At 46.2% G+C, this 25,532-nt stretch overlaps 1 protein-coding gene across 1 annotated transcript in view; it reads right to left on the minus strand.

Annotated features, from left to right (window-relative positions):
• TGM2 (transglutaminase 2) overlaps positions 1–24,836 on the minus strand; it is a 58,373-nt gene extending 33,537 nt beyond the window's left edge. The window contains exons 1-2 of the mRNA XM_040438956.1: positions 24,723–24,836; positions 2,273–2,452 (exon numbers count right to left, since the gene is read on the minus strand). Coding sequence (XP_040294890.1) covers positions 2,273–2,452; positions 24,723–24,732 — 190 coding nt within the window. The 5' untranslated portion in view covers positions 24,733–24,836. The remainder of the gene's footprint in view (positions 1–2,272; positions 2,453–24,722) is intronic.
• Positions 24,837–25,532: the final 696 nt, after the last annotated feature.

Consider the following 25,532-nt stretch of genomic DNA (forward strand, 5'->3'; position numbering starts at 1 on the left):
ATGACCGAAATGTTGTCATTCATCTGAGAAACAATATTTGAAACTATGATTTATTTTTATTTTTGCTGAGACAATGGAGAATCATGTATAAATACTTTCTGAGGAATTAAAACAGATAAATATTGAGTAAATTTGCGTGTGCACTGAATCTATCGAATATATTTCCATCCTTGTCATATACTCTGTATATCCTAGGTTCCCCAAGTGAGTCGTCTACTTTTATTCCATATTGTAATGTCTAATCCCATGTTTTCTTGGTTGATATGCTAACACCAAATGGTGCCTGACAGCAGATTACTCACCGCGAAGGCCCCATGCACATGACCGCGTCCATTTTGCAGTCCCCACTTTTTTGTGGAACCATTAACTTCAATGGGTCTTTGGTTCACATTTTGCGGACATATTGTTTTTGCAGAACGGTACAGATGCGGTAAGTCCATTCTGTAAAAAGATGGAACATGTCCTATACTTGTCCTCAAAATGCAGACCACGGAACCATTGAATTCAATAGGGCCACAGAAAATGCGGATGCAACACGGATATGGTTGTGTGAATGGGGCCTACCTGTGACTCGAGCATACATGTGAATGACAGGGGGTAACGTAGATGGGTAAGTATTGCTCTCATTCATCCTATTCATCTAAAGCGAATGGTCCCCTTAAGAGGAAGCGTAAGAACATGAGATCCGGAATGGACATATAATAGAGTGGTTTTCGCAGCAGCTCTGCTCAGACTATGAGAAATCAGAATCTGGGGCAGTAAACAGGCATTTCAAGATCTTTTAGAAATGCCATTTTTACATGGATATTAAATGCATGTTTAGCATGTAGGTTTACCTCTTCTGACAGCAATCTCATTATATATTATTATAATGACTTCTTGTGGATAATACGGCCAGGCAGCCCAGGAATTCAGGCCCGGGGGCTTCCCTGCCAGAAAACAACAGGCCGTCTGATGAAAGGCCTGCGGCATGGATGCAGGGTGGCAGAAAGGATACGGAATCATATGAATAACCCGCTCCTGGATAGCTACGTGCTATGTAGTGTTTGACTCACAGAGCGGTACAATGTGTCTTTCTATTTCCTGACATTGTAATAAGGGATGGGAACTGATCTATGCAATGGAAACAACAAGGTCATAACCCCCCCCCCCCCCTCTTAAGACACATGTACACAGCTACATCAGCTAAAGCAATCAGGAACCATGAACCATAAGGGGTGACCACAAATGACCTGGAATTCACTGCCGCTGAGAGCAACACGTGGTTAACCCCCACCTCAACATCATACTGATAACGTTGGACAGTTCAGCGCCCGGGCACCCCACGTGGATGGCATGACCAGTTTATCCTTCCTGAGATTCTAATATTGATGGCCTATCCTCAGATGTTGGGGAGGGGGGTCGTCTAACTCCTGGCAATCCCAACGATGAGCTGTTTAGAGAGCCCACAACTCTCAGCAGAGCACCGTGGCCTCTTCAAACTGTTGATTGGTGGGGATGCCGGGAGTCGATCTGACATTGATGACCTATTCTGAGGCGTCTTCCTAGGCGAGTGAGTTCATGTTCATGTGTCACGTGGCTTAGGTGCAGATCAGTCACATTCAAGTAAATAGGGGTGATCTGCAACACCAAGCACAAGGGCTATACAGTGGATGGTGCTGTTCTTGATAAGCTGCGAGGAGGCCGAAGTGCTCACAGGAGCGCTGTGACCTTGTGAAAACGATAGGCCTCCAATATCTTTGAAGACCCCTTTAAACATGGAAATATATTTATCTTCTAAATTATAATAGAATTATTTTGGATATAACCTAATTTTTTTCTATTCTAGATCAACTTGTCCCCTTCTTTATCCTGTAGGTTACAAAATTTGGAGCAATATTTTTTTTAGAATGAAGGAGCAGTTGGAACCTATTCCCAGATAATCTCATTTCTGACTGCTTGAACACCGAGTCATTTTAAGTTTATAGTTTATTTGACTTAAAAAGCAAACCAGGCATACTACTGAGAAAAAAGACTTTTATTATTTATGCAAATGAGGCGCACAGGGGATGCGTGGTTATCACTAGAAAGCCAAGTGCCTAGGCCTCACCCCTCGGTGCACTGAAGTCCTTATGAATAAAACGTCTTTTTTCTTAGGAACACTGAAACCAATTTTCACAAGAGAGGTATCAATTTAATCAGCAGATCAACCCTATCACACAGTTTGACTGGTTGAATAGGGTTGATCCTGTCGACAGCTGCCCTTTAATAGGAACAATGTATCTAGGCCTACCTGTTTGAGCAATAAAAGCCAACTGATCTACTCCTTCTTCATAACCCCGTGGAGAAAACTGTAGCTTGATTTCAAAAGCCTGGCCTCTTCGGACGATTAGTCTCGTACACCCGGCATCTGCAGTGTGGTGGTTCCGATTATTGGTGCTGCAGTCAAAGACACAGTTCTCTAGTATCAGAGCTGCAAGAGAATATACATGATCATTTAGACTTATATGGGTATTTTGCCCCAAAAAATAACCAGAATTTTTGATGGGTAAAGGGAGATTGTCCAGCTTTCTTTAGCCATCGTTGATTTAATCACACAAGAAATCACAGACAAGTATAGTCCATAAGAAACCAAACATGATCTAGACCAGTGGTTCTCAACCTTTCTAAAGCCGTGACCCGTTAATACAGTTCCTCATGTTGTGGTGACCCCCAACCATTACATTTTTTTCCTTGCTACGTCATAACTAATTTTGCTACTGTTATGAATTGTAATGTAAATATCTGATATGCAGGATGTATTTTTATTGCTACAAATTGAACATAATTAAAGCAGAGTAATTAATCACAAAGACATCCACAGATCCCCCCCTAAACAGTGCCATCCACAGATCCCCCTCCCCTAAACAGTGCCATCCACAGATCTCCCCCCTAAACAGTGCCATCCACAGATCCCCCCTCCCCTAAACAGTGCCATCCACAGATCCCCCTCCCCTAAACAGTGTCATCCACAGATCTCCCCCCTAAACAGTGCCATCCACAGATCCCTCCTCCCCTAAACAGTGCCATCCACAGATCCCCCCTCCCCTAAACAGTGCCATCCACAGATCTCCCCCCTAAACAGTGCCATCCACAGATCTCCCCCCTAAACAGTGCCATCCACAGATCCCCCCTAAACAGTGCCATCCACAGATCCCCCTAAACAGTGCCATCCACAGATCCCCCTCCCCTAAACAGTGCCATCCACAGATCTCCCCCCTAAACAGTGCCATCCACAGATCCCCCTCCCCTAAACAGTGCAATCCACAGATCCCCCTCCCCTAAACAGTGCCATCCACAGATCTCCCCCCTAAACAGTGCCATCCACAGATCCCTCCTCCCCCCTAAACAGTGCTATCCACAGATCCCCCCTACCCTAAACAGTGCCATCCACAGATCTCCCCCCTAAACAGTGCCATCCACAGATCTCCCCCCTAAACAGTGCCATCCACAGACCCCCCCCTAAACAGTGCCATCCACAGATCCCCCCCTAAACAGTGCCATCAACAGATCCCCCCTCCCCTAAGCAGTGCCATCCACAGATCTCCACCCTAAACAGTGCCATCTACAGATCCCCCCTAAACAGTGCCATCCACAGATCCCCCTAAACAGTGCCATCCACAGATCCCCCTCCCCTAAACAGTGCCATCCACAGATCTCCCCCTAAACAGTGCCATCCACAGATCTCCCCCCTAAACAGTGCCATCCACAGATCCCCCCTAAACAGTGCCATCCACAGATCCCCCCTAAACAGTGCCATCCACAGATCCCCCTCCCCTAAACAGTGCCATCCACAGATCTCCCCCCTAAACAGTGCCATCCACAGATCCCCCCTCCCCTAAACAGTGCAATCCACAGATCCCCCTCCCCTAAACAGTGCCATCCACAGATCTCCCCCCTAAACAGTGCCATCGACAGATCCCTCCTCCCCTAAACAGTGCCATCCACAGATCCCCCCTACCCTAAACAGTGCCATCCACAGATCTCCCCCCTAAACAGTGCCATCCACAGATCTCCCCCCTAAACAGTGCCATCCACAGATCCCCCCCTAAACAGTGCCATCCACAGATCCCCCCCTAAACAGTGCCATCAACAGATCCCCCCTCCCCTAAGCAGTGCCATCCACAGATCTCCACCCTAAACAGTGCCATCTACAGATCCCCCCTAAACAGTGCCATCCACAGATCCCCCTAAACAGTGCCATCCACAGATCCCCCTCCCCTAAACAGTGCCATCCACAGATCTCCCCCTAAACAGTGCCATCCACAGATCTCCCCCCTAAACAGTGCCATCCACAGATCTCCCCCCTAAACAGTGCCATCCACAGATCTCCCCCCTAAACAGTGCCATCCACAGATCCTTCCTCCCCTAAACAGTGCCATCCACAGATCCCCCTCCCCTAAACAGTGCCATCCACAGATCCCCCCCTCCCCTAAACAGTGCCATCCACAGATCTCCCCCCTAAACAGTGCCATCCACAGATCCTCCCCCCCTAAACAGTGCCATCCACCGATCCCCCCTCCCCTAAACAGTGCCATCCACAGATCCCCCCTCCCCTAAACAGTGCCATCCACAGATCCCCCTCCCCTAAACAGTGCCATCCACAGATCTCCCCCTAAACAGTGCCATCCACAGATCCCCCCTAAACAGTGCCATCCACAGATCCCCCCTAAACAGTGCCATCCACAGATCCCCCCCTCCCCTAAACAGTGCCATCCACAGATCTCCCCCCTAAACAGTGCCATACACAGATCTCCCCCCTAAACAGTGCCATCCACAGATCCCCCTAAACAGTGCCATCCACAGATCCCCCCTAAACAGTGCCATCCACAGATCCCCCCTAAACAGTGCCATCCACAGATCCCCCTCCCCTAAACAGTGCCATCCACAGATCCCCCTCCCCTAAACAGTGCCATCCACAGATCCCCCTACAGTGCCATCCACAGATCTCCCTCCCCGACGCTCACAGCAGTATATTTATAAACTAATCAGTAACTACTTTAACTTTAATCATTGCTCATTGCTGAGCTCTTTACTTGGATTATAATTTATTTGGATATGGGATATCTTACTTTGTTTTAGCTCCGGTAATAGCAGGCAGTGCGGGGGGCGGCGCTCACTCACTGACGTCACGCGCCTGCGCCGCCTAGTGGGAGGAGTGAGTCAGTGAGTGAGCGCCGCCCCCCGCACTGCTTGCTATTACCGGAGCTAAGACAAAGTAAGATATCCCATATCCAAATAAATTATAATCCAAGTAAAGAGCTCAGCAATGAGCAATGATTAAAGTTAAAGTAGTTACTGATTAGTTTATAAATATACTGCTGTGAGCGGCGTGGCCCTGTATATTCTAACCCCCAGGCAAGCGACCCTGTCACCATGGGAATGCCTGGGGGTTAGAATATACCATCGGATTTGAGTTTTTACGATAAGCCTCAGGCGACCCCCCGGAAAGGGCCGATCGACCCCCAAAGGGGTCGCGACCCCTAGGTTGAGAACCGCTGATCTAGACAGTACATTTATTCAGTTCAGTCCAGGGGCGTAGCTATAGGGGGTGCAGAGGTAGCAGTCGCTACCGGACCCAGGAGGCTGAGGGGGCCCAAAGACCCTTGTGCTGTATAAGAAGACACTGGTATAATAGAAGGTGGGAGGGCTCTGTTATAGATTTTGCACTGGGGCCCAGAATCTTCAAGTTACACCTCTGGCTGTTTCAATTTTTGCCTCAGGCTGCAGGAGGGCTATGTGCTTCCCGGCCCCTGGCCACAAAGCACTGAGGGAAAGGGGGCCCATGCTGAACCCTTGCACCAGGGCCCATGAACCTTTAGCTACGCCCCTGGTTCAGTCAACATACAGTACAGACCAAAAGTTTGGACACACCTTCTCATTCAAAGAGTTTTCTTTATTTTCATGACTATGAAAATTGTAGATTCACACTGAAGGCATCAAAACTATGAATTAACACATGTGGAATTATATTCATAACAAACAAGTGTGAAACAACTGAAAATATGTCATATTCTAGGTTCTTCAAAGTAGCCACCTTTTGCTTTGATTACTGCTTTGCACACTCTTGGCATTCTCTTGATGAGCTTCAAGTGGTAGTCCCCTGAAATGGTTTTCACTTCACAGGTGTGCCCTGTCAGGTTTAATAAGTGGGATTTCTTGCCTTATAAATTGGGTTGGGACCATCAGTTGCGTTGAGGAGAAGTCAGATGGATACACAGCTTATAGTCCTACTGAATAGACTGTTAGAATTTGTATTATGGCAAGAAAAAAGCAGCTAAGTAAAGAAAAACGAGTGGCCATCATTACTTTAAGAAATGAAGGTCAGTCAGTCAGCCAAAAAATTGGGAAAACATTGAAAGTAAGGGCTATTTGACCATGAAGGAGAGTGATGGGGTGCTGCGCCAGATGACCTGGCCTCCACAGTCCCCGGACCTGAACCCAATCGAGATGGTTTGGGGTGAGCTGGACCGCAGAGTGAAGGCAAAAGGGCCAACAAGTGCTAAGCATCTCTGGGAACTCCTTCAAGACTGTTGAAAGACCATTTCAGGGGACTACCTCTTGAAGCTCATCAAGAGAATGCCAAGAGTGTGCAAGGCAGTAATCAAAGCAAAAGGTGGCTACTTTGAAGAACCTAGAATATGACATATTTTCAGTTGTTTCACACTTGTTTGTTATGTATATAATTCCACATGTGTTAATTCATAGTTTTGATGCCTTCATAGTCATGAAAATAAAGAAAACTCTTTGAATTAGAAGGTGTGTCCAAACTTTTGGTCTGTACTGTATGTCTCAAAGCTTTGCATAGTACCAACTTACACCATCAATGGAGCTCCTATACCAGTGATGGCTAACCTCCGGCACTCCAGCTGTGATGAAACTACCACTCTCAGCATGCTCCATTCATTTCTATGGAATTCTGAGAACAGCCAAGCAAGTGTACATCTTGGGAGTTGTAGTTTTATCACAGCTGGAGTGCCGGAGGTTAGCCATCACAGTTCTATGCTATCTTAAAGTTTAAAGAAACATAAAGCACTTGAAGGAGAAGACCCATATAACTACATGCAGACCTGGGTGTCCTGGTCATATTCAAGCCAAGGACCTCCGGGGCACTACCTATGTGTTACATTGCCCCAGATCTGCCCAAAAATTTTGATCTATACCCAGTGATTTATAAAAGAAGATCTGACGTCAAGAAAGTGACATCACAAAACCGTGGCAATGCTTGGCCAAAAGTGTCATTCACCCTTGAGCAAAATGCTGCTAGTCGATAGGGGGGATCCCTCACCATTATACAGGTCCTTGTAAATTCCACTTACTGTCATGATCATCACTGCCATCATATATAGATATATTTTTTTTAAAGAAACTGTTCTACAAGATATTTGTGGTCCTACTGGTAAAACTACACATGTAATCTGGGTTCTACATGTGGTTTCCACCAGAAAAATCAGAGCAGAAAAATCACCACAAAAATGCCCGAGATGGTGGATTCCACAGTCCCCTTCTAAACCACAGTGAACTCTATATAGCAGCGTGAATTCATAGATTTTCAGTAGTAGTGAATGCTCAGTTTTGAGGGTTAAAAACCTTAAAGAAATTTCAAACAAGGTTCCTGGACCTCTGTCTTTAAATACAGACGGTGGGTCTGAGCAGAGAGAGCCTCTGGTGCAGCATCTATAGTCAAATGCTCGTTTACAGTGCCGTACACGCCCAAATCCCATAAAACTTGGACACAGAATATGGGATTAGTGCAAGTTACGGTAATATAATTTTCCAGTATGTCATCTTTCAGCGGGAAGGACAGGCATAGTAATACTGTAGAAATCTCCTGAACTCTCAGCACTCACTGGCAAAACTAATGAACCCAAGGTAAACATATTCATTTTACAGTCAGTCACTTTTTAGTCACTGACTGTCTCGAAATTACAGCACATAACATATTTGAACTGTACTTAGAGGTGCAGCTGCATCACTTTGGCATAATTAAGTGTAATTTTGTTGTAATTATGTCTATTATTTGCCTGTTCTGCTAATTCAGACATCACAAAACTGTACACACACAGCAGCATGTGATCTCACAGTCTCCACGTCTTTTTTGCGCTATTTCTAGTATTGTCATTATTCGCTGTCGACACATTGTCCTTACTATTTTTGGAAAATGTCTGGCAACTGCTTGGCTTTGACATTTGGAATCTACTAAAGTCTCAGTCCTAAAAATGTATTACAGCTTTTGAGTTGACGTTTAGGCCCTTTTCAGATAGACAGTAAAATGGAAACAACACTTTGACCTCCCCCAAGGTTCTACTGTACCAGATGTAAGGTGGCCATACAATGTCAGACTGGGGTTCCTGTGGTCCACCAAAGGAAATTATTATCAAGGCCCAACTCTTATAACATCAGTAAAGTTTAATAGGCTTTGAATCAGAAAAATAGACCCTAGCGGCAAGTGATTGGCTCCAAAGTCATTCAAATGGTTCCTTTGTCATGGATCTTTGGGGCCGATTATGATATTAGAGACATGGTCTGTTTTGATCAACTTTAGACTAATGTGTATGGCCACAGTGTTGGAATAGCCCACCAGAGTACCAGAGGATCTTCTGGTGGGCCAGTCTAACACCGTGGCCATACACATTAGTCTAAAGTTCATCAGACCATGTCAACCATCATCATGTGAAAATTAACAACAATTACCTTCGCCGACTGATGACAGACTGTCATTGACAGGAATGAAGTCAGCCATGTTTACATTTTTCATCTGATAGTCGCTATTCCAAAAGTGATCTTCCATGAAAGAACTTTCACGGAACGATTGTTTGTCCTTCAACCAGTGCTATTGAGCATGTCTGTCCAGTCTGGATGACTATAATTGACAATATGGATTAAAATATATGTACAGTATACACTCACCTAAAGAATTATTAGGAACACCTGTTCTATTTCTCATTAATGCAATTATCTAGTCAACCAATCACATGGCAGATGCTTCAATGCATTTAGGGGTGTGGTCCTGGTCAAGACAATCTCCTGAACTCCAAACTGAATGTCAGAATGGGAAAGAAAGGTGATTTAAGCAATTTTGAGCGTGGCATGGTTGTTGGTGCCAGACGGGCCGGTCTGAGTATTTCACAATCTGCTCAGTTACTGGGATTTTCACGCACAACCATTTCTAGGGTTTACAAAGAATGGTGTGAAAAGGGAAAAACATCCAGTATGCGGCAGTCCTGTGGGCGAAAATGCCTTGTGGATGCTAGAGGTCAGAGGAGAATGGGCCGACTGATTCAAGCTGATAGAAGAGCAACGTTGACTGAAATAACCACTCGTTACAACCGAGGTCTGCAGCAAAGCATTTGTGAAGCCACAACACGCACAACCTTGAAGTGGATGGGCTACAACAGCAGAAGACCCCACCGGGTACCACTCATCTCCACTACAAATAGGAAAAAGAGGCTACAATTGGCACGAGCTCACCAAAATTGGACTGTTGAAGACTGGAAAAATGTTGCCTGGTCTGATGAGTCTCGATTTCTGTTGAGACATTCAAATGGTAGAGTCCAAATTTGGCGTGAACAGAATGAGAACATGTATCCATCATGCCTTGTTACCACTGTGCAGGCTGGTGGTGGTGGTGTAATGGTGTGGGGGATGTTTTCTGGGCACACTTTAGGCCCCTTAGTGCCAATTGGGCATCGTTTAAATGCCACGGGCTACCTGAGCATTGTTTCTAACCATGTCCATCCCTTCATGACCACCATGTACCCATCCTCTGAAGGCTACTTCCAGCAGGATAATGCACCATATCACAAAGCTCGAATCATTTCAAATTGGTTTCTTGAACATGACAATGAGTTCACTGTACTAAAATGGCCCCCACAGTCACCAGATCTCAACCCAATAGAGCATCTTTGGGATGTGGTGGAACGGGAGCTTCGTGCCCTGGATGTGCATCCCTCAAATCTCCATCAACTGCAAGATGCTATCCTATCAATATGGGCCAACATTTCTAAAGAATGCTATCAGCACCTTGTGGAATCAATGCCACGTAGAATTAAGGCAGTTCTGAAGGCAAAAGGGGGTCCAACACCGTATTAGTATGGTGTTCCTAATAATTCTTTAGGTGAGTGTATATGGCTGCCTTGGCATAGCAATCTTTCAACAGATGATCATTCGTTCAATGGTTGTCCACCCATCAACCTACTTCTCTCTAATGTGTATGGCCACCATAAGGTGACCATAGACTCTGACAGGGAAGTCCAGGAATTGGGCCTATAAAACAGACTCTAAGGCTAGGTCTACACGACGACATGTGTCGCGTGAAAATAAGTAGCGCAACACATAGGGCACAACTACACTGCAACATGTGTCGGGCGACAATTTTTATAATGGTAGCCCATGGTGTCGCACTGCGACATGCGACATGCTGCGACCGCGACGCAGCATGTCGCATGTCCCAGTGTGACACCATAGACTACCATTCTAAAAATTGTCGCGCGACATTGGTGCGACAAAATGTCGCGCATCAAATGTTGTTGTGTAGACCTAGCCTAAAATGCTTCCATGTTATGGATGTCTCAAAGTGACCGAAGTTTCATCTGCTTCAGGGAAGGTTTGGTGATATGGTGATATGGCTGCCATTCAAGCTCGAACAGGCGCCACACAACTACATTCCAGACTGACAAATGTGCCTATTAATGCAGGGAAACATCATCATCAGCTCGCCCTCAGGTCACACATTTGTCCTTCAAGAATCTCATAGCTGGGTGACAACCTGTTTTGAAATTGTAATTGTACACCAGTTGTTGTAGAAAGGGGTGAAACAGATAAAACTAATTCATATAGGGGCCCCCTGACTAATTGCAGATATTAGGAGAAGGATCGGACATGCTGGATCTCAACATGCTCGATCCTCTGTTCCTGCAGCCAAATGTGCATGTTTACGGGGGATTAATATCTGTTGGCCGAATGAGTGTTCATCCTGTAGCTTTTAGATATATGGCAGCTCTGTGTTTACTGGGGACTATTATTTTTGGCCATTATGCTCCTTAGACCTTTGTGTTTGTCCCCTACTATATTAATAAACTAGATTTCAATATATGATATTGAAGTCTTATCTTCCGAATGTGTCATCAATCTCAGATTGGTAGGGGTCTGACTCCCGGTACCCCTGCCGATCAGCTGTTTGAAAGGGACGAGTGCTGCAGCCTCCTTTCAATATACTAAGCACAGCGCCTAACATTGTATGGTGGCTGTGCTTGGTATTGCAACCCATGGCCATTCACTTGAAAGGGACTGAGCTGCATGTAGGCCATGAGACCAATGAATGCAACATCACTTTGGCCTCTTCAAACAGCTGATTGTTGTCGGATTCCCACTGATCAGGTACTGATGACCTATCCTGATGATAGGTCACAGTATTTTGCTTCTGGAAAAAAAAACCTTTTAAGTTTCCTTCTCAATGGCCTTTTGTTCCCCTGCATTGCCACATACGCAGGGTCTAGTTCAGCGAGACGGCGCTCTTCTCACCACATTTTTGTGCTGTGCAAACATTCGTACTCATTTAATGTTTGCTTTGTAGAAGAAACATTCATCATGGTCTTTATCACCCACAGACAAACATCCCGTCCAGTTAATCAGACATGTCCCTCTGCAACTCCCAGCCTTCCAGACTATAGTGTAAAAACCTGATAGCGTGATAGAGTATGTAAGGAGTAATGAAGCTTGTAATCCAATAGATCAATCAACGCTACTGCTCCATTCAGACTCTGTTGTGACTTGAATTACCATCACGGTGGTGGTCAGTGTACCTCCAAGGCATAAAAACACTACAATATTCAAAGTGGTAGAGGAAGTAATGAGTGCGGCACTCATCGAACATAATGCATTCCCATTATGAACCTCATTAACAATGGCCAGTAGCCATTGATGTCTTCTGTTCCCTAAACATGACCTGACTCCCCCATTCACACACACGTTCTGTTCATGTATATGTGTTGTCAAAGGGGAGAGAGGAGGAATCCGCTGCCGGACACTTCTGGGAGAACTTAGGCAGGGTGCTGAATCTCTTTAAAGACACCAGTCCTGTATGGAGACTTACTGGAAGTACTCCATGGTAGGGAGACTTAGACCTGGGCTACACTGCGACTTTTTGTAGTGCGACTGATTGATTTTAACTATTGAATGCAGGGCCGTCTTTATCACGGGGCAAAAGGGGCAGCTGCTCCTGGGGGACCCAAGGCAGCTGCCTATTGAGCCCCGCTCGCCACTGGAGGACCTTTCATGGGTCCATACTTTATTAACTAAGTAGCAGGACATGTAGGGCATACATGGGGGATGTCCCTGCACTTACTATTATTTCTGGGCGCCGCTGTGGTCCCCGTTACATTCTCCTGCGCTGTATGCTAAGTGACAGCATCGGAACCCCAGGGAGGAGACATCAGCTTTTCTCCCTAGGCGTTCCTTCTCCCTGGTTGTAGCGCTGTCCAATCGCAGCGCAGAGTGTCACAGCCGGGGAGAAGGCGAGTTTTTTTTTCTCCCTGGCTGTGACGTTCCGCGAGAAGGATCGCCCAGGGAGAAAAGCTGATGTCTCCTCCCTGGTGTGCCGATGCTGTTACTTAGCATACAGCGAGGGAGAATGTAACGGGGGCCACAGCGGCGCAACGGAGCGGCGCCCAGAAATAATAGTAAGTGCAGGGACATCCCCCATGTATGCCCTACATGTTCTGCTACTTAGTTAATAGTAAGTATGGACCCGTGAATGCGGCAGCGGCACTTGTGTTCTCCATCTTGCCCAGGGTCCAATCAATATTAAAGACGGCCCTGATTTGAATGGCAGCTGCAGTCTACTCCATATTGCATACTCCTGGGGGGACAAAAGGATCTGGTGAAAAAATTCAGCTTGCCCGATCTTTCTCTCCCCTAACATTATTTGTCAGGGGTTGAGGTGGGAGCTCACAATGTGCGCTTGGCAGCTGAAGGCATTTATGTTGGTCCCATGTTCATATGTGCAACTGCTGTGTCCTCTGCGCTTTGACAGGATGACATTTTCACTGCCTTGTCCTGTCAATCAAAGTGCAGAGGGCACACCAGTTGCAGAGAGATCGGATCCTCTAGGTGTAATGGCAACACCCCCGTTGCTCCTAGAGGCTCATTTGCATATATTAAAACATCATTTTTCTCAGCAATGCGGGCACATATGAACATGGGACCAACACAGATGCCTTCAGCTGTCAAGTGCACATGTAACAGGTGAAACAGTTTCATAGGTACAAATCTGCTGATAGGTGCCCTTTAAAGTCTCCTTCCCGCCACTCACCTGCTCGTCAGTGTAGGAGACCACATTTACATGCAGTGATATCCCCCAAAGTATGGGGAGGAGCAATCGCTAATGCCATTGCTGGTCCCCATACAGACTTTGCTAGCAGCAGAGCGTGATTAGACACCATGATCTACTGCTGGCAAATGGTGATTTAGGTGCCTGCACAAACAATTTAATTGACCGATCAGGGGCGGACTGGGAACTTAAAGTGACCCTGGAAAAAATATTAAAAGTGGCCCTGTTTTGTAGTTGGGTCTAAATTGATGGAAGGCAGGGCCAGCAATACCATATTGTGGCACATTATACCGCCTTTAGCTACGCCCCTGTACTTAGATACTGATGACCTATCCTCAGGATAGCCCATCAATATCAGATTGGCGAGGGTCCAACACCCCCACCAAAAAGCTCTTGCAGACAGCCACTGATGCTGGAAATTATACTGTGGCTCTGTTCACTGTTAACGTACTGCAGCTCAGCTCCCATCCACATGAGTGGGAATTGAGCTGCAGTACCATGGCACGGCCACCATACAGTGAATGGAAGTTTATGCCTCTGGTTCCGTCCACTGTATAGTTTTCAGGACAGGTGGCAGCCCAAAACAGCTGGTATGTGCAGGTACCCTATCAATATGATATTGATGACCTATCCTGTGGATGACTTATCCCAAGGATAGGTCATCAATATCTGATTACCAGAAAACCTTCTTAACCCTTGTTGTATAGTAAAGTTTTTCTCCGTGATATGAATTCTACGTAAGCTTAAAAATTGTCCGTATGTGATTGCTTTTCTAACATAGATGGGCGGTAGCTCTCAAAATGTAGTAATGAAAGGGTATCAGTGGGTTTACAATAACCATACAGATGGTCCAAGAGGGCGTATTTTAAAGAACCAGTCACTGATCAACATATTTTATAATTAATTATCATTCCCGCTGACTGAAGAATCTTAGGCTGTGGATGCAGTCCAGGGTCTTGATATTTGAATCTTAAGACTTCCCCATGATGATTTCCATTATTGACTAACAACTTGTAAGACGGTTGTAATGCTGGCCATTTGTAGTACATGGAGGGAAAGAAGTTTGTTCAAATCTGGGCAGGATCTACAACAAGTCACAGAGAGATGAAGTGTTGCTGTTCTGTATGTTAGGAGGGGTGATAGATCTCCTTAAAGAGACCAGTCCTGTATGGAGACTTACTTGAAGTACTCCATGGTATGGAGACTTATTGGAAATGCTCTATCAGAAGTGACTATGCAAAGAGGTATCTTCCAAGAAAGAGGACCATCTTGGATCTTGACTCATCAGGAGCCACTTTCAATAGGTGGCTCTGGCAAGATGGTTCTCTTTCTTGGGAGATACCTCTTTGCAGGTTCTTTTTGTGAAAGCTACACTTTTGAGGCATGTGCAATCATTTTTTCATTTACAGATTACAAAAATCCTCTGACAAATCAAAGTATATGCGCCAAAAAGCAATAAATAGCTGAGGAGCAAAGAAGACCTAAGTACAGAGTATTGTCTTCTGCAGCGTTTCCTGCTCTGGCCTTGGATTCTATCCACTACAACCTTATCTAGACAATTGCTGTCCATAGATATTTTTGGAGGGGAATCCGATGGAGACCTAGGCCAGTGAGCCAGTGTGGAAGAACTTTGTTCTAGGCAGGAGGGCGAACGAGGCTTGGGCTGAGCCTGCTAGTGGGACAGATTATCGTTGCCATTTGGAGGTGAGGGGCCTCAAGAGCAGGATGGTGGAGCCCACCTCAGGATGATCATGGGGTATGGCAGGCTGGGAGAAGAGGGCCTCCAGCCACTCCAATTCTATCTATGCATGCTGATGGATTTGATTCAAAAGGGGATCAATTCTTCATTTTTTGCAGGTTCAGAAGTATGTGCTCAGCCCAGGAGACAATACTAAATGATGGGGATAGAATAGAAAATGAGTAACACCAAGCCATGAGAATCTTCCCCTCAAACAGCACAGGCCAATAGTAAATTAAAACAATACTCTATGGTATGTCTAACAACTCTGAACTATGACCCTAGCTGTTGGAAGCTTCAGGCCAGTCATGGCTCTCCATCCAGAGGTCATGAATGCCACTTATCTAGACTACAGCTGTCCATAGATATCACAATTTTTCATAGAAAATAAGCAAAACCAGTCTTGTCCCCATGACCTCCACTCAGAGGTCATGAATGCCACTTATCTAGACTACAGCTGTTCTTAGATATCACAATTATTCATAGAAAATAAGCAAAACCGAGTAGTAGTAAGCTGTGGGATTTGTGAAGCTCACCTAAACCCTAGTTTGTAAGTTCTGCCTCCTTGCGGTTGCATGGTGCCCTCTCTTGTCTCTTGGGACTCGGTTCTATCGAATGTCACATTCCTCTATGGTACTAAGATGGTTGATAGGTTTTCCACTGAATGGAATTTTAATGCCCAGATTTCCATATGTTTATTTTATAAGGGACATCAAAGAATCTTGTTTTGCACATGTTAGGTTCCCTCAGGGCGTATCTGTAACTGCATTCCCCATCGCTCTCATTGTTATTATGGAAAATCTAATAAAGCTATAAACTTGCTGGCGGTGTAAACACACAAATAGCACTAAGAATGATAAGAACACACAAAATGTAGATATTAAAGAACTGAACCGCATGCCTATAAAAACACACTATCTACCTTTCCGGGATTACTATGTTGTTTTTTTTTACCTGATGTAGGTGGTTACATCTTACCCAAAAATACAACTAACAAAAATGCAAAAGTGTGGAAAAAAATGCCACTAAATCCTAGGTGCAAATTCACCCTCTCAGTAGCATAAACTAGGAAAATGCTATCAGTCACTGTGGGAGCTCAGACTCCTGCCAACTGAGATCAAAGTCGCAGGGAGGTGAGAATTGAGTAAGACTTCAGATATCAGAACTGTAAGATAAGCTCTAAAGGGACCCATATACCTTATAAATGAATTGGTGTGATTGTGAGCGGCATCATCATATAGGTCATTGCGTTATAATATGTTTTTCATTCATTTTCCCCTTTGAAGCTCCTGGCGACTTTGTTACGCTGGGAATCTCTCCTTTTACATATGCAGCAATGAAGCAATAACCCGCACTCCATATAAATGCTTCATACAGCAGCCTCCTCTGTGTCAATGATCTGCCCTCATAACCTTGAAATTCCAAGCTGCCCAGTACGGCGCCATGAACAATCTTCCTACTTGTAAAAGGATTACACCCATCATCTAATTAAATCAGGCATGCTCAACCTGCGGCCCTCCAGCTGTTGTAAAACTACAACTCCCACAATGCCCTGCTGTAGGCTGATAGCTGTAGGCTGTTCGGGCATGCTGGGAGTTGTAGCTTTGCAACAGCTGGAGGGCCGCAGGTTGAGCATGCCTGAATGGATTGCTTTCCCTACAATTGCCTATTCTAATCATTGAAATGGATTTTTATTTTTGGTTTATCTTAAAGGGGCACTCCACCCAAAAGACATTGTGCAGCGAATCGAATATGACGAAGTTGAATTCGATCTTAATTTCGGGATACATTCAATTTACCGCAAAGCCGAATTTCCGCGTGCTTCGTGGTAGCGAATCGATTTAGCCTGAAATTGTGTAAAAAAAACCCAAAAAAAATCATACTTACCTCCTCAATTTGCTCGCGACTGGCCGGCAGCCACCATCTTGATTAAAGATCTCGGCTGAAATCCCGTGCGTGGTGACGTATGATGTCACCAAGCCGGCGAGCGTGATGACGTCACCTCTGGCCGTGCGAGATTTTGCGCCAGACCCTCAAGCAAGATGGCGGCGGCCGGACTGTCGCAAGCAAATGGAGGCGGTAAGTATGATTTCATCTTTTTTTTTGTAAATTTTACACTGGATTGCGGCATCTGAGGGGTACAATGACGGGGAGCGGCGCAATGTCTCCCTGTCATTGCACTCCTTATAAAGAAATGCACTTCTTTGTCACAAAGCAAATTTTTTTGTAAAATTCAGCGAAGCAGCTAAATTGAAATTTGAAGAACTCTAGACCTGCCCTCAAGATGTTTATCAATGTCAGATATATGGGGCTCCGACACCTACCCCTACCGATCAGCTGTTTTGGTTTGCAGCGGTGTCGGTAACTAACAGTGTATTGAGCCTTCTGCTTCCGCTCCGTACGCTGTTAGTTTCTGGTTCCGAGGCTCCGCTAAACAGCTGATCACTTGGGGTGTTAGATGCCCGCTGATGTGACAATGGTGAACTATCCTGAGGAAAGCTCACTCATGTCTGTAGCCCTGGGAACCCCTTTAGGGTACGGCTACACGATCAGGATTCCTGATGCAGTTTTGGAAGACCCTAAGGCCTCATGCACACGGCTGTTGTTGTGGTCCGCATCCGAGCCGCATTTTTTGCGGCTTGGGTGCGGACCCATTCACTTCAATGGGGCCGCAAAAGATGCGGACAGCACTCCGTGTGCTGTCCACAACCGTTGCTCCGTTCTGTGGCCCCGCAAAGAAAAATATAGCATGTCCTATTCTTGTCCGTTTTGCTGACAAGAATAGGCATTTCTCCAATGGCTTCCGTTTTTTGCGGATCCGCGGTTTGCAGACCGCAAAAAATGGAACGGTCGTGTGAATGAGGTCTAAAACAGAGAAAGTATAAAGGACAGATACGACTACTCCTCTTTTTTTTTATTCACTCCTGTTTTTGGCTTCCAAAACTGCATCAGGAAACCTGACCTTGTGGCCGTACCCTTAAGTTAAAAAAAATTGTGGGTCTATCCTAAGGCCTCCTGCACACGACAGTTTTTTTTTTTACATTTACGGGCCGTTTTTTACGTTCCGTATACGGAACCATTCATTTCAATAGTTCCGTAAAAAAAAAACTGAATGTACTCCGTATGCATTCCGTTTCCGTGTTTCCGTTTTTCCGTTCTGTTGAAAGATAGAACATGCCCTATTATTGCCCGCAAATCACGTTCCGTGGCTCCATTCAAGTCAAAGGGTCCGCCAAAAAAAGCGGAACACATACGAAATGTACTCCATATGTCTTCCGGATCCGTTCCGTTTTTGCGGAACCATCTATTGAAAATGTTATGCCCAGCCCAATTTTTTATATGTAATTACTGTATACTGTATATGCCATACGGAAAAACGGAACGGAAAAACGAAATGGAAATGGAAACACAACGGAAACAAAAAACGGAACAACGGATCCGTGAAAAACGGTCTGCAAAACACTTAAAAAGCCATACGGTCGTGTGCAGGAGGCTTAAAGAAAACCCCAGTCCACAGCCATTATGTCAATGTCTGATTATCATTCGTGACTTCCCATAAATACAAGTCACAATGTTTATAAGGTTAAGTTCATACAGGACTGAAAATATAGCAGAAAAATCCACTGCACTTCTTGCTGTGTTTCCGCAGCAAAAACTGCTTCGTACCACAACTAAAGCTGCATGTACTATACGCGTCTTTTGCAGCAGAAAAGCTCACAGACTTCACTCTCTCCATTGCAAGGGGTGAATTCCACTGGGGAGATCGGCCGGATAAATTGACATGCTGCAGATTTCAGATCTTCACCGCAGGTCAATTTAAGCCTCATGCACACGACCGTTGTTCTGGTCCGCATCCGAGCCGCAGTTTTTTTGCGGCTCGGGTGCAGACCCATTCAATTCAATGGGGCCGCAAAAGATGCGGACAGCACTCAGTGTGCTTTCCGCATCCGTTGCTCCGTTCCGTGGTCCGCAAAAAAAATATAACATGTCCTATTCTATTCCATAGGCATTTCTACAATAAGCCGCCTGTTCCGTTCCGCAAATTGCGGAAGGCACACGGTCGGCTTCCGTGTTTTACGGATCTGCGATTTGTGGACCGCAAAAAACGGAACGGTCGTGTGCGTGAGGCCTTAGGCCTCATGCACACGACCGTTGTGTGCATCCGCGTCCGTTCCGTCATTTTTCACAGTTTAGCGGAGTTCCCATTTATTTCTATAGAACTGTGAAAAAGAACTGATAGTCCTCAGTTTTTTCTCCGCGTCTGTGATCCGTGATTCCAGTCCGTCAAAAAAATATAACCTGTCCTATTCTTGTCAGTGGAAAACGGAGGACGGACCCATTCAAGTCAATGGGTCCGTCAAAAAAAACCGGATGCGCAACTGGTATGTCATCCGTGTCCGCGTCCGTGTCCGTTTTTTTCTACAAGACCTTGGTGCAATAAAATTACACTTTTCATTAACCTTCCTTTTTTTCCCCTGTCAGACAAAAAAAAAGGAAGGCACAAGGAAACACAACTGAAGCAAAATCGGACACGGACCACTGAAGCCAAATCACTGACAGTGAAAAAACACTGTCGTGTGCATGAGGCCCTACACCAGTGCTTCTCAAATAGTAGGGCGCGCCCCTCAGGGGGGGCGCCGGGCTCCGTAAAGGGGGGCTCGTTCAGGGCCGGCCTTTGGGGTGTGCGAATTTCTTCTGTATAATGCTGGCAGTCAGGCCGGGCGGCCGGCGCGTCCCTCAGTGATGTCACGTGCCTGCGCCGCCTGCTTTATGAATGAAGCAGGCGGCGCAGACAAGTGACGTCACTGAGGGACGCGCCGGCCCGCCTGCCAGCATTATACAGAAGAAATTCGGATATACGGTACTATTAGGAGTGAGGGGGGCATGTTTAATAACTTTAAACGGCGGCGGCGGGCACACGGAATCTGTGGATGGCACAGTTAAGGGGTGGGGGTCTGTGGATGGCACTGTTATGGGCTGGGGGGGCACTGTGGATGGCACTGTTATGGGGTGGGGGGTCTGTGGATGGCACATATATAACAGTGCCAGCCACAGATCCCCCTGTAACAGTGCCAGCCACAGATCCCACCCATAAGTGTCCGTCATCCACAGATCCCCCATAAGTGTCCGTCATCCACAGATCCCCCCATAAGTGTCCGTCATCCACAGATCCCCCATAAGTGTCCGTCATCCACAGATCCCCCATAAGTGTCCGTCATCCACAGATCCCCCCATAAGTGTCCGTCATCCACAGATCCCCCCATAAGTGTCCGTCATCCACAGATCCCCCCCATAAGTGTCCGTCATCCACAGATCCCCCCATAAGTGTCCGTCATCCACAGATCCCCCCATAAGTGTCCGTCATCCACAGATCCCCCCATAAGTGTCCGTCATCCACAGATCCCCCCATAAGTGTCCGTCATCCACAGATCCCCCCCATAAGTGTCCGTTATCCACAGATCCCCCCATAAGTGTCCGTCATCCACAGATCCCACCCATAAGTGTCCGTCATCCACAGATCCCCCCCATAAGTGTCCGTTATCCACAGATCCCCCATAAGTGTCCGTCATCCACAGATCCCGCCATAAGTGTCCGTCATCCACAGATCCCCCCCATAAGTGTCCGTTATCCACAGATCCCCCCATAAGTGTCAGTCATCCACAGATCCCCCCATAAGTGTCCGTCATCCACAGATCCCCCCCATAAGTGTCCGTCATCCACAGATCCCCCAATAAGTGTCCGTCATCCACAGATCCCCCCATAAGTGTCCGTCATCCACAGATCCCCCCATAAGTGTGTGTCCGATCCACATTTCTTTCTTTTTTTATTCTCTTATACGTTAATAAGGATACAGTGTTATGCAGAGGTGTACTTATAACAATTTTATAGACAAATGATACTATTTACAGTCGCGCGGGGGGCGCGAAATGTTTTCTTCTTCCTAGGGGGGGCATGACAGAAAATAATTGAGAAACACTGCCCTACACTGAGGTCTTGTACAGTTTTTAGTATGGATAAGGCCTCCTGCACACGACCGTTGTTGTGTTCCGTTCCGCAAAATGGGGTTCCGTTGTTCCGTGATCCGTTTTTGTTTCCGTGTGTCTTCCTTTATTTTTGGAGGATCACCGGACATGAAGGAAAGTGAAAAAAAATCAGGTTTGCCATGCAAATGTTAGGAAAAAAACAGACGGGGACACGCGGACGCGGATGACAATCTTGTGTGCCTCCGTGTTTTTTTGCGGTCCCATTGACTTGAATGGGTCCGCGAACTGTTTTCCGCGAAAAAAATAGGACAGGTTATATTTTTTTGACGGACTGGAACCACGGATCACGGACGCAGATGACAAACGGTGCATTAGCCGAGTTTTCAACGGACCCGTTGAAAGTCAATGGGTCCGCAGAAAATTACGAAAAACAGAACAACGGACACGGAATAAAACAAAGGTCGTGTGCATGAGGCCAAAGATTTCCTTAAGGGCTCATGCACACGTCCGCAATACACGGACACTGGCCGCGTGCACCCCGCATCACGTATGCGGACCTATTCACTTGAATGGGTTCGCAATCCGGGAGATGCAGTGCAGTGCGGAACGGAAGCACGGATCGGAAGCCCACAGAAGCACTACGGAGTGCTTCCGTGGGTTTTCTGTCCGTGCTTCCGCACTGAATGGGTCTACGATCCGCATGCGGCTAGTCCACGGTCGGTGCCTCGCATTGCGGACCGCAATTTGCTTTCTGCAGCAAACAGTCGTGTGCATGAGCCCTAAATCTCATCTAATTTGCTGGTACAGTACGACGCTGCAGATTTGCCACACGAAAACTCAAGATGGCAAATGGCTTCATTTATCCTTAACAAGATGGTCAGTGGTTCATCCGTGAAGATGTCTGCAAAGGATCCGTGTTTGGTCTGTGTGTCCGTTTTTTGCCCTCTGTGTGTCATCCATATTCTGTGGACACTACTCATCTAAAAATTTATTTGCAGAGCTTCTCCTACTGGTGGTCCGTGAAAAATCACTGAAAGAACACGGATTCAATGGGCTTGTTCGGTTTGCATAATGGATCAAAGTGATTTTTTCACTGACCCATGGTCAGTGGAAAACTACTGCTGTCTGAACAAGCACATTAAAATCAATGGGTACGTGTGCTGTCCGTGGAAAAAACGGAAATGTGAACAAGGCCTTTAGGTTGTAATCAGTGATGGTCAGTTCGCAGTATTCGCCAGCGATGCAGTCACCGGGAGCAGGCAGTTCCGAAAACAGCCCGATGAAGGCCCCCGGCGGCTGTTCTCGGAACTGCCTGCTCCCGGTGACGCCATTTGATTTCAGACCGGCTCCCGGCACAGGTAAGGGCTAACCTGTGCATCGCCGGACGGGTGAGTCTACCTTACTAAAGATGGCAGCCCGCATGTGTTCGCTAGCGAACACTGCGAACTGACCATCACTGGTTGTAATACATGTTTTTGTAGCATTTTCTGCTGTTTTTGCGGAAGGCACACAGGCGGCTTCCGTGCTCTGCGGATCCGCAATTTGCGGACCGCAAAAACCAGAATGGTCGTGTGCATGAGGCCTATAACTGAGGAAAATACTTAATTAATATTTTCACTCCCGTGTGGACTACAGGTCGACTTTTACGAAATACTGTCAAATCAGGGGATTACATTTATTGTATCTATTGTATTCCTACAATAAAAGCTGAAATGAAGAATGATCCCTGTATGAGTAAAGTGGGACCCCACCTTCTAATGTACTTCACCATTTTCAAGATATTAATTTGCTGTCAGTGAACGAGAACACTCTTGGTTATATTCAGAGACAGTACACAGCTGGTCCTGATCTCAGCCCCAGATCTCAGACACAATTGTATCCGGTGTGGACAACGCTCTAGGAACAGCTCAGACTCTGCGCTGATACACTGTAGCAAACTGGTCATGCTCTGCATGGCTCCAGCTGATGTATGTAGTTTACAGCTCACTGCGCAGACTGAATACTGCTGACTGCAGGACTGGGTTTCTATACTACACAGCATGTGAATGGAAACAGTGTGCTCATTCACTGACAGCAAACAACTACATTACAACTGCTGAGATATTAAAGAGGCTTCCCCAACAAGATATAACCACATAGGTTGGCAGATAAGTATTTAAATAAGTGGGGTCCAACCGCTGAGACCCCCTTCCCCACTGATCATGAGAACGGGGACCCTGTGTCCAGCATGCCCTCTGCCTCTCCATCCACCAGTTTGACGGGGCTCAAAAGGCCGCTGCAGCCAGTGACTGGCCGCAGTGGTGATGTGTGCCCAATGCATCACGTGACCCATGGTGACATGACCCACGGGGGACAGGTCACCGCTGTGGCCAATGGCACTTTACCAGCGTCAAACCAAATGTTTAAGTGGGGAGACCAGTAGGGATCAGGTATGTATGATTCCCTCTACAGGTTCGGCAACGCTAGGCTCCTGGAGGGGTTACCAACCCCTTTAAGGCCGCATTCACACGACCATGTGATGGCCGTGCCTGTTGCAGACAGCAAACCACAGTTCCGCAAAACAAGAGCTCCACTGACTTCAACTGGTCCTCAAGATGTGGCCAAGCATAGGAGCCGGTAGCACACCGAAGTCCATCTGCTTCGGGGTCCGTACCTCTGCTCCACAAAAGAGAGGACATGTCTTGCAGATCATGGACCCATTGAAATCAACAGGACCCATTGAAATCCGTTCCGTAGCCCCGCAGGTGCCCATGTTTTGGGGAACCGCAGTTTGGTGTGCAGAAAATGGGCACAGCTGTCACACAGTCGTGTCAATGCACCCTTAGGGCTCATTCCATTTTTTTTGCAGCTTGTATGTGGAACCCCGCAAGTCCGTTCCGCAAAAAAATAGAACATGTCCTATTTTTGTCCGTTTGGCATACAAGGACAGTCATTATTACAATGAATCCGCCAAAAAAAAAAAAAAAAAGGATGACACGTGGATGTCATCCCATTTTTTTGTGGATCCGTGTTTTGCGGACCACAAAATACATACGGCCGTGTCCATCAGCCCTTAGTCTAACACTTCTGGCTTGCGATGTTACGCCACGCTCTACGCCACTATATAAACCTTCAATCCGCCTGACATGCTAACCATGGCCGCTTTCCCTCCCACTTCTTTCAAAACTGGGAGTGATTGGCGTAAAAACACAAAATGCTGCAATTGTTTTAAAAAAAAATAAAAAAATTGCAAATAAGCCCCCAAAAATTAGCAAATCCCTATCTTGCCATTTTTTGAAGCCAGAATTCTGCAGTGCGGGGCTTGATAAATATCTTTTAGAAAGTTGCAGAACTTTTCATAAACTTTATACAGTGGAAAAACTGAACTATAAACCTGGAAAACCTCTGAGACCTGAAGTAGAAGGCGCCGAATCACGTCATGTCATTATTAATAACCCACGGGCAGATGATGTATACAAGTGGGGACAAATCTTTAAGCTAACTCTTGGAGCTGACACAATGCAGTACCTTCCTCAACAGATCTCAAAAGTGTGTGCTGCCAAATGACAAAGTCAATTCTGCAACATACAGCGTGACCAGCTCAGCTACAATTCTAACCAAATAACGTCACAATGGCGCGCACCCTGCGGCTCTACAGCACTCAGTACAGTACCTTCTGCCATGGTCCGGGTCCCTTCCAGTACTAAGAGTATATCCTATCTATAGCAAGCAGTTTTTATACCGAGTCTCCTGCGCACACCCCTGGGGTGGTTCTCACAAGGAGAACTTTACTCACAGCCCTGGCTGAGGGTGACACTTTACAAAGGGAAGGGGGAACGGGATAGCTTATTAACTCATTCAGTGCCTAGAAGCACAGCTTTGTATCCCAAGGCTTTGAATTTGGGATGTTGAATATTTTTATTTCCAAAAAGATCTTATGTGCTAAATTGGAATGTACATGTAAGCAGGCAGGAGCAGGGGGAACGATTCTTGGCGGGGACTGGTGCTTTGTAATAGGATTGTGAGCCAAAATACGTCCCACTAGCACGCCCTGCCTTATAGAGTAGCACGTCACAGAAAGGTTACCTGTGAGTGTCGTCGTGGATTGTAGGGGACAAAGAGAAGATTACTGGAACTATGCAAGAAGGGACTAAGAAAAGTTTTAATATTGATCAATTATTAACCCAGCAATGTCTAACTTTTATTTTTACATTTTTGTATAAAGAGGACCTGTCTCCTCTCCAGACATGTCTGTTTTGGTAACTACTTGCATCCCCCATCTAATAACAATTCTGGAGAATCTATTCTTATGACTCAATGCTGTGCCATTCCTGTATTATTCCTACTAGCTACTTTCCCGATACATCCCCACACGTAATCTCCGATCCTCACAAGCACTCCTTCTCTCCTCTTCTCTTATCACCTCCTCCCACAACCGCCTCCAAGATTTCTCCTGTGCATCCCCCATACTCTGGAACTCGCT

This window comes from Bufo bufo, chromosome 6, assembly GCF_905171765.1.
Source record: "Bufo bufo chromosome 6, aBufBuf1.1, whole genome shotgun sequence".
Lineage (NCBI taxonomy): Eukaryota > Metazoa > Chordata > Amphibia > Anura > Bufonidae > Bufo > Bufo bufo.